General features: G+C 27.8%; 1 protein-coding gene across 1 annotated transcript; it reads left to right on the forward strand.

Moving 5' to 3' along the window:
• Positions 6,122–8,778, forward strand: LOC109356410 (transcription factor MYB76-like). The gene is made up of 4 exons (XM_019599737.1): positions 6,122–6,323; positions 6,795–6,924; positions 7,566–8,287; positions 8,406–8,778. The coding sequence occupies exons 1-4, from the start codon at positions 6,185–6,187 to the stop codon at positions 8,558–8,560; spliced, it is 1,146 nt and encodes a 381-aa protein (XP_019455282.1). The 5' UTR covers positions 6,122–6,184; the 3' UTR covers positions 8,561–8,778.

Below are 9,022 nucleotides of genomic sequence, written 5' to 3' on the forward strand. Positions count from 1 at the left end.
GCCAATTTGTATTCTATAAATTTGCAGGCCCTTAAAACAAAGAAAGTACATAGTTATAATCCAAATTGATAATACATTTCCTTCAAGATAAGTTATAATACAAATGAATCCACTTACCTTACGAACATTTTCTTCATGTGGGGTACTTTTTCGCATCACCATGAGCTAATGAACCAATGAGTCTTACAATAAATTTCAAGTACAATTAGAAGGTGCAATGAATAAGGTACCAAAAAAAATGCTCAGCCGACATTATAAAGTGCAATAAAAAATTCCTTTTTGGGATTTTGTTGAAGAATATCGGCAATGTATTGTTTCCTTTTTGCATCACTTCCTCTATTATTCATTAAAAAACATGTCCTATGTGGTAATACAAACATCAGTAACTTTTGATCATTCATAAAATTATCATACAAGTACCTAAAATATAAATATATCAATTAGGTACCAATAGTGTAATAACACGGTACCAAATGAAAAAATTGAATAATTAAAAAAAATAAACTATATCATATATACACAAATGTCAGAGATGCATAACTAATTGTGCTCCAAAACTTCCTTCACCTCACTCATATTATGGAATTCCTCTGCGCTAAACCCGAATCTTTCGGGATATTTATCATTAGCATATTATCTTGTCCCAGGGATTATAGACGAGTCTTTAGAAGAGTGCAAAATTGGAGGTTCTCATATCCTACTTCTTTCCTAGATGAGGTAGCATTTGACTCACTCTTAACTTTAATTTGTTTGGGTTTTACTTTGGATATTTTCGATATATGAACACTCGATTGTTTTTCCTCTAAGAGGTGGTCATTGACTCCTTTATTTCTTGAGACATTTTGTCCTTAGGTGTGAATCATATGACATAAAATTCATGAAAGAATAACATAGAAAGGCATACACTATTTAAGTCACATGTTGAATAACAAAGTTGAAGACAAAACATTAATTGCAAAGGCAACAAGATAGTTTTGAACATGTTTTGCAAGGTGTGGCCTTTGAAGTTCAAAAAAACCTAGTGAAAATCTTCCATGCCAGCTCAGGCCAGTTAGGCCTTACCTGAATGTAGGTACTATTTGTAAGACTCTGGTTTTCATCACACTAAATTACATAACATTCAGTCCCAGCTTAACTACACAATTAAAAACCAATTCAACAAAAAGCATGCATGTATTAAAATCTAATTAAATATTAAATAATATACATAAAAATACATTCAGCCCTTTTTACATTGATACCGAACACTAAACTAAAGGGATAGAACATCCACAAGTCCCTTTAACCTAATTCAATCTCTTCAAAAGTAATTATGAAGTGCTTTGATGGACTAACAGTACTTAGTTCAAATTCAGATTCTTTAGACACGTTACTTAGAAATGTTAGAAAGTCTAAGCATAGTAACATAACAAATTCTGAATAATATTATTTTAATAAATTTTAAAGTGTGAATTTTCTAATTTTTTTCAATGAGAAAATATAATTTTGGGATCTTATATGGTGCATGCCTTGAGGTGTTTACTGTAGCATGGTCTATGCCAATGTCAGCCATGGACTTCTGTGGCAATATTCTCTGTCCATCATACACACTCACCAGCAATCTGGTCATGTGAAATGTGATCAAGATCATGGAGGAAAATTCATTATAAATTTAAGCAAATTTATATTCCTTTTTATATATAGGAGTATTATTGAATGTGTATTATCTTAATCATAATTATGTAAGTTACATTTTAAAGTTGTGGTACACATTGAAAGGGAAATCTTGAACAATTTTATAATATATATGATATGATGATGTGGATATGTATATATATATGCTGTCTCTATAGTTCATAGTTGACCCGATATGTGACAATATGCAGAAAATTTTAATTAAGTTGTCCACATTAAATGATTTTGTTAGGCAAAGGAGTAGTCAAACTACTATTTTGCCCTTCACACTTTATTCCCAATTTTAGCTGGAATTTTTGCATGCATTATACTTTATACATGCATTATGCATACGTGATTTACGGCATAAAATTTAAAACAGTGAAAAGAAACCGAAGATTTAATTGAATCGTTAGAATGATCAAGTATGTACGTTTAATTCGATGCCACAGCGTGACAAATGTTATATGTGTGTGTTTATTGTTAAGTTTATAAACAACTCCTTTTAATCTAAGTGGATCAAATAGTTATCGATAAATGAACATTTATCACTGTTTTGTTTGGGGAGAATATGTTGTAAAATGATTACTAATTAGCTGTCTTGAAGTTTATTCATCACCTGATTTGAAGACATACATAATATTTGGTTTTTTTGGTTGATTTATATTAAAAAATCCGATCAAATCCAATCTAAAAATTATATTAAATTTTGGTCAAGTATGATTTGGTTTTTATAGTAAAACAAATAAGCTTAAAACACTTTCGAAGTGTCAAATTCATATAAAAATGTATATATTTCAAAATAATAAGTTTAATATGTTTTCTAAACTTCAAATTTACAAAAAATAATCAACAAATTTATTACAAGAATCTTAGTATTAAGTCTGATACATGCAAACATATAATTGAACATTTATAACATCATCAAAACAATATCAATAAGACACCATTATAATTTTAAAAATAAGAAAAGGTTAACTAATAACTAAAACACTTTTATATAAATATGAAAATGTTCAATTTAGATTATCAATTACAAAGTTAATTAGATTCAAAATTGAAATATTCTTAACTTTTTGTGTATATGTAACTAATACTTGATCGGTCTAGTTTCTGAAATTGGAACAAATACAAAACTAAATTTCAATTTCTTTTTTGAATGAGTAAGGGTTTGACCCCTATTTGGCCCTTTTGCAAGTAAAATAGCCTGTCATATAAATTAGCACATCAACCCTTGTATTATATTTTTTACAATAAGCTCTAAGCTGAAAAGAGTTCGAGGAAAGATTAATTAGAGGAAAGATTTATTTTTTACAATGAATATATTAATTAGAGGAAAGATTTATTTTGGTTTTCAAATTTTATGGGTACCAATTTGGTCAATAGAATGTTGAAAACACAAAATGATTCCCAAATATATTAAATGTGAGTTGAAGAAGTCAATTTTAGCATTGTTTATGACCCTCATAGAGACTTTTGTCACAAAAGAATGTATCACTACTCTATGTCTTACTATTTGTGATTGATTAGAATAATATTTATTAAATTTTAAACTTTAGTATATTTTTCAATTAATCACAAGCAGTGATACATAGAGTAACACATTGTACATGATAGCAGATGCGCTCCCGATAAATACTATTTTGTCTCAAATTTAAGATATTTGCATACGAGTTTGAATTTTTATTTTTCCAAAGATAAAATTGGTACACACAAATTTATAAGAATCAAATTGAATATTTACTTTACTTTATTAATTATTTAACTTATGGAAATCCATTTTCTTATAATTAGAATATATCAATGACTTCTAATGATTGATTTAAAGAAATCACAAATAAATTACTTTTGTTTTTGTTTTTAATCAAAATCTCAAAATAATTTTTTTAAGAAGGACATTGCAGACAAGTCGAAAAGTGATCATAATCATTAATATTGTATCTGCTATCTCATAGGAGATGAGATGTTTCATGACAAATGTTACATATTTTCTCTTAACTCTATTTATTAATCATCTAAACAATGTTTTATCGAATTAATTTGAAATTTTAATATGTAAATTTAATATTGAGGTCACATCTCGTGTCATATCTTACTTTTTGCTCAGTGTTGAGAAATGATTGTGCATATTAGTATTATTTCTATCATCTCTTAATATAAGAAGGTGATTCACAATCAATATTGCCTCTTTGCTATTAATTGAGATTCAATTGGTTGAAATAATTTTTTTATTAAAATATAAATAAATTAATAAAAAATAATTTGGAAATTTAATAATAATGACATAGGTTTAGTTATATCTTTCTTTATGCTACAAGTTGAGAAGTGATCATGGTCACTAACTAACTTTGTCTTCTCTTAAAGTGGGAAGATCGTTCATGATTAATATGGTCTCTTTGATATGAATTCCCTTGCAATAAAATAAATAGATTGTTTAATAAAAACTATTGCTAATACAAAATGTGTTTAAATAAAATTAAGAATCGGAAGAATGACCCGTTATTAGTATCACGTGTTTTCTTTTTATTCACGTTGAGAACAATCTCATACGTATTAACTTTTTATCTCCAAAATTAGGGAGGAATGTTTATGATATGCTTAATAACATCAGTTAATAAAAATCAAACTAACCAATTAATTAATGAGTGTAAAATATCTACACTGACAATATAGAGATTTATGTATATGTACTTTATTATCTACCATTCATTTGAATTATATTTTTTGAAAAACCAACCATAATTAAATATTAATGATAAATAAGTAATGATAGTGCATAAAATTCATACATTATCAGTACATACATCTTTTTCTCTTAATTAATTATCAACTCATAATAACATTCTCATGATTTCCTATTTCACCTAAGTATACATAGAAGGAAGATAAAGGTACTTGACGCACATCCTAATAAAAATTATATTATTTTGCTTTAATAAATAAATAATTAAACCAGTCTCTAACATATAATTAAGTCCATGAGTTATTGACGATATTATTTTTATACGAGCAGACAAATTGCTAGTACTTTCTTTGACCTATAATCAATTTTCGAGCTTAAAACTTAGATTTAATTATCATATTTTCAAAATTGGACATAAAAAGACTTTCATATATTTTGACCTCAATTATTTTTAGTAAAAATTCAAAGTTACATAGGAGAGTTCGGAATTGCATTTGATCTCTTCATAAGTCATGTAATGGATGATCATATAAAATCGGGCCACAATATAATGAATAAGGAATGAGCTTTTACTAATAGCCTAAAAATCGACAACTGCATTCATTTTTTTACTTTCTATTTTAGTGTCTAAACTTTTGTCATTATAATTATTTTTCATATATAAAAATATTTCAAGACGTGAATACTAGTATAAATGCTAGCTAGTTATTTATATCATGCACGAAAGCTACCCGTTATGTTCTTAATTATTTGCTTTTTGATAATATGTTTTTTGTATATATTTTTGTTGTTTTAGAAAAGTTAATACATTTTTTTCTTAATATATCCATAATATCAATAAGTGAGAGAAAATATTAATGTAAAAATAAATTTTTTTTGAGTAGTCCAATGATGAATAATGTAATTAAATATGATTATTTTAACTTTTTACCAAAGCTATTTTTAATTTTGAAGGAAAAATATCAAATTAAAAACAAAAATTAAATCACAAAGTGAGTTAATTATTATGGAGCAAATAATTAGGTGTACCTTAGATGATTATGAACAGATTTTGTTTGCATTACGGCCTATAGAAGTTTCAAACTCCATGGATGGCACCTTATGGTCATGTATGGTAAGTCCTAAATAATGAAAACTTGGAAATTGAATGGACTAATCTAAAAACATTTAAATTATTGTGACTAATGTAAAATTAAATAAAACAATATTTCAATTAAACTCTTTGTTAATTTAAAGTAACACTAAAAAAAGTTACTGAAAAGCTCACACTATGTATAATTATGAGAACAATAATAATATTTGTGTAGTATGATTCAACAAACCTTACCTTTATAGTAAGGGACAACGATATGCTCTGTCCAGGCACGTTCCAAACTCTATTGAAAATCAATCAAAATATATTATGTCAGTTGAAAAAATTAAATATTTATAATTTTTCTATTTTTCTTTTATTTTAATTGGTTCGAGGCATACTTAAAAACATATTTAAAACAAACACAGGATCTTTTTTTACTATAGCAAGAGCCTCTAGTGTGTGTGAGAAAATTAATAGTCCATGATGGAACAACAGTGCATGGATGTTTTATAAATTTTCTTAGACAAAGACACGTCTCTTAAGCAATAAAAAATGATTAAAAGGACGGTACCAAATCCCATTGACTTAATCATGTTACTTAGATTTTCTTCAATCTCTACTATTTATATACGTTTTCTCACTCATTCATCCCACCGCTAGCAAAGTCTTAATTTCTTTCATTTCATATATTGTTTTTCTCTCTTTCTAATTTTGAGGCACAAACAATATTTTCATCCCATTAGAGACATAAGAAATATTGTGTGAAATTGTTCATGATGACTAAGTCTAATTCTTCTAGTGAAAATAATGGGTTGAAGAAAGGTCCTTGGACTCCAGAGGAAGATCAGAAACTCATTGATTATATTCAGCAACATGGGCATGGGAAATGGCGTATCCTTCCCAAGAATGCAGGTATATAAATACTTTGTACTAGCTATTTCTCACACTTAGCCATGCTAGATTTATAGATGAGATTTTTTTTCTTATAACCTACGATATCTCATCACCCTATGAGTAATGAACTAATCATTTTCGAATTGTGTGATTATCCCTCTTAATAAGTATCACTTAGATCGAATATTTAACTTTTTGGTCTACCTAAGAATTTAATGAAGGCTTACATGTAAACCATTAGATCAACACTTGGTTTAGATGTGATTTCAATTAATCATAAGGTAGTCAAAGTAAAGTTTGGTAATTAGGTTTATGTTAATTTGTTCATGATTTTTTTCTCTTTATATGACCCATACACATATTCTTCCTTAATCATGTTTAAAGTTCTTATACATTTAAATAATGGTTTAGTTACTTAAATTAGTACTCAACATGTGAGTCTTTGTATTAATTATTAATATTATTATTTTTACAATAAATGAATGATAGGATTAAAGAGATGTGGAAAGAGTTGCAGGCTTCGTTGGGCAAATTATTTGAGGCCTGATATAAAGAGGGGAAAATTCTCATTGGAAGAAGAAGAAACCATCATACAATTACATAGTGTGATGGGAAACAAGTACGTGATAAAACATTCTTTTGCTTATTCCTCATATAATTTATGTGAATGGTATATTTAAATGAGGGTTGTAATTTAGAAATTAAATCTTTTCACATTAAATATAGACAACACTAATGATACATGATCAAGTTTCTAAATATATTTTTCTTCATGTTTTTCACTCATATTTTTTACTTCAATTATTAATACCACATTATCTCTTTTGTACGTCACTTCACAAAAAAATCACCTCTAGTTTTTATTTTGATTCAATGTCTCCTACCCAAAACAAATCTAAAAAATGGATGGGACAAAGAGATGAAAAGAAAATTTGTCCTTAAATTTTTCTCTCATTAAATTTATTTTATTTTGATCAATTAAAAAATTGAATTTTGTCACGGCACAAAATGTGAGATAGGTGATATTTTCCCATTTTGAATTTGCATATATATGATATGAAGGGTAGCCAAGTAATCCATGTACCACCAATCATGTGAAGCATTAAAATTGATTTCATAGCTAGAATGCTAGCTTGCTTGGCAACTATGTAAAACCAATGATATATAAGTAATAAAAAACTACACTTCCTTTATTTTTTGTCATTTTCTGCATAGAAATTATTGCCATCATCTAAATGGATTTTTCTTTGTCCCAATTAGGTGGTCTACAATTGCTACAAACTTACCAGGAAGAACAGATAATGAGATAAAAAATTATTGGAATACTCATATAAAAAAAAAGTTATTAAATTTGGGAATAGATCCAATTACTCATACACCACACTATGAGGTTCTACAACACTCCTCTATTCTAAACTCTTTATATTCACCCCAATTGAATTATTCTTCTAGTCCTTTTCGAATTGATTGTAGTAGTAGTGTGGTAAATAATCAAAGCCAATTGCTAAGTTTACTCACAACTTTCTTATCATATCAAAATAGAAACCAAGATATTATGAATCATAATTTCCACCAAAACCAAATTGGTATAAGTACTAGTAGCCCTCTATTGCAAAACCAATCCCAATGCTCCCATCCAATGCAACTTAACTCTATCCAAAACTTCCGATCAAACCAAGTTCAAGTTCAAGAAAATCACCAACCTTGTGCTACATCAAATGATCCATTGCATGTGGAATCCCAACTCATGAAAATAAAATTAGAGAACCAAATATCTTCAATTGTTGCTACTCCTTTTAGCCACCAAGATAATACAAGTATACCAAATTTGTGGCAATATGAAGGAGGTTACATTCCAGATCAACAACAACAACCACAATCAATATCAACTATGCAAAGTTTGTCTTTGCCCAAGTTCAACTCCATTGTCAACAATCTCTTGGAAAATCAGATTTCATCAAATAACAACGAGGGAATGCCAAATTTCAATCGGATTTCCTAGGAGCGATTACTTGTTGGAAAGAACAGTCATGCACTCTGAAAGAGATTAATTCCTTACCCATAATGTGAGTAGATACAATTGGTGAAACCAAAAAAATGATTTCAACTTAAGCTCATTGTTATCATCCACAATTTCTTCTTCTACTTTGACTACTTCGAATTCATTATCTTCCACATCATTTGTCAATGGGAACACTGAAGATGAAAGGGACACTTACAACAGCAACATGTTGAATGACTCTGGACTTTTGTGATTGAAGTATTGAACTGAGTGCAAGTTTGTCGTGTAATATGAAGATTTGTTAATTCCTTAAAATTTTGTTTATATTTGAAAAATGTTATCTCTACAACTATGTTGTACATTTATAATATACATAATCTACCTTGGATGTAAAAGAAAAAGAGAAATGACAAGAAGGTAGACATATGAGATATGAGATGTACAAACTAGTTGTACTAATAATGTTAATGCTAGTTTAATCAGATTTTGGTTTAATATTCATATATATATATATATATATATATATATTTATTAGTGTGTACATGCATTTCGTGTCTGCCGGTCAATATTGTATGGTACTACGTATTTAATTTTTATATATTTCACTTTTGTATAATTAGAATATATTTGTTGTATTCGGTGTATTTTATATTATAATTTTTGTATATTTAGTTTAAGGTGAGAGATATGGTTAATTAATGTGTTGGTGGTTAAC

The sequence above is a fragment of the Lupinus angustifolius genome, chromosome LG09, assembly GCF_001865875.1.
Source record: "Lupinus angustifolius cultivar Tanjil chromosome LG09, LupAngTanjil_v1.0, whole genome shotgun sequence".
Lineage (NCBI taxonomy): Eukaryota > Viridiplantae > Streptophyta > Magnoliopsida > Fabales > Fabaceae > Lupinus > Lupinus angustifolius.

Bases quoted from the DNA above. Each gene is read 5' to 3' on its own strand.
- LOC109356410 (XM_019599737.1), top strand. From the start codon at position 6,185: ATGATGACTAAGTCTAATTCTTCTAGTGAAAATAATGGGTTGAAGAAA. The intron at 6,925-7,565 runs GTACGTGATAAA...TGTCCCAATTAG, and splicing joins CATAGTGTGATGGGAAACAA to GTGGTCTACAATTGCTACAA. The intron at 8,288-8,405 runs ATTTCAATCGGA...ACCAAAAAAATG, and splicing joins TAACAACGAGGGAATGCCAA to ATTTCAACTTAAGCTCATTG.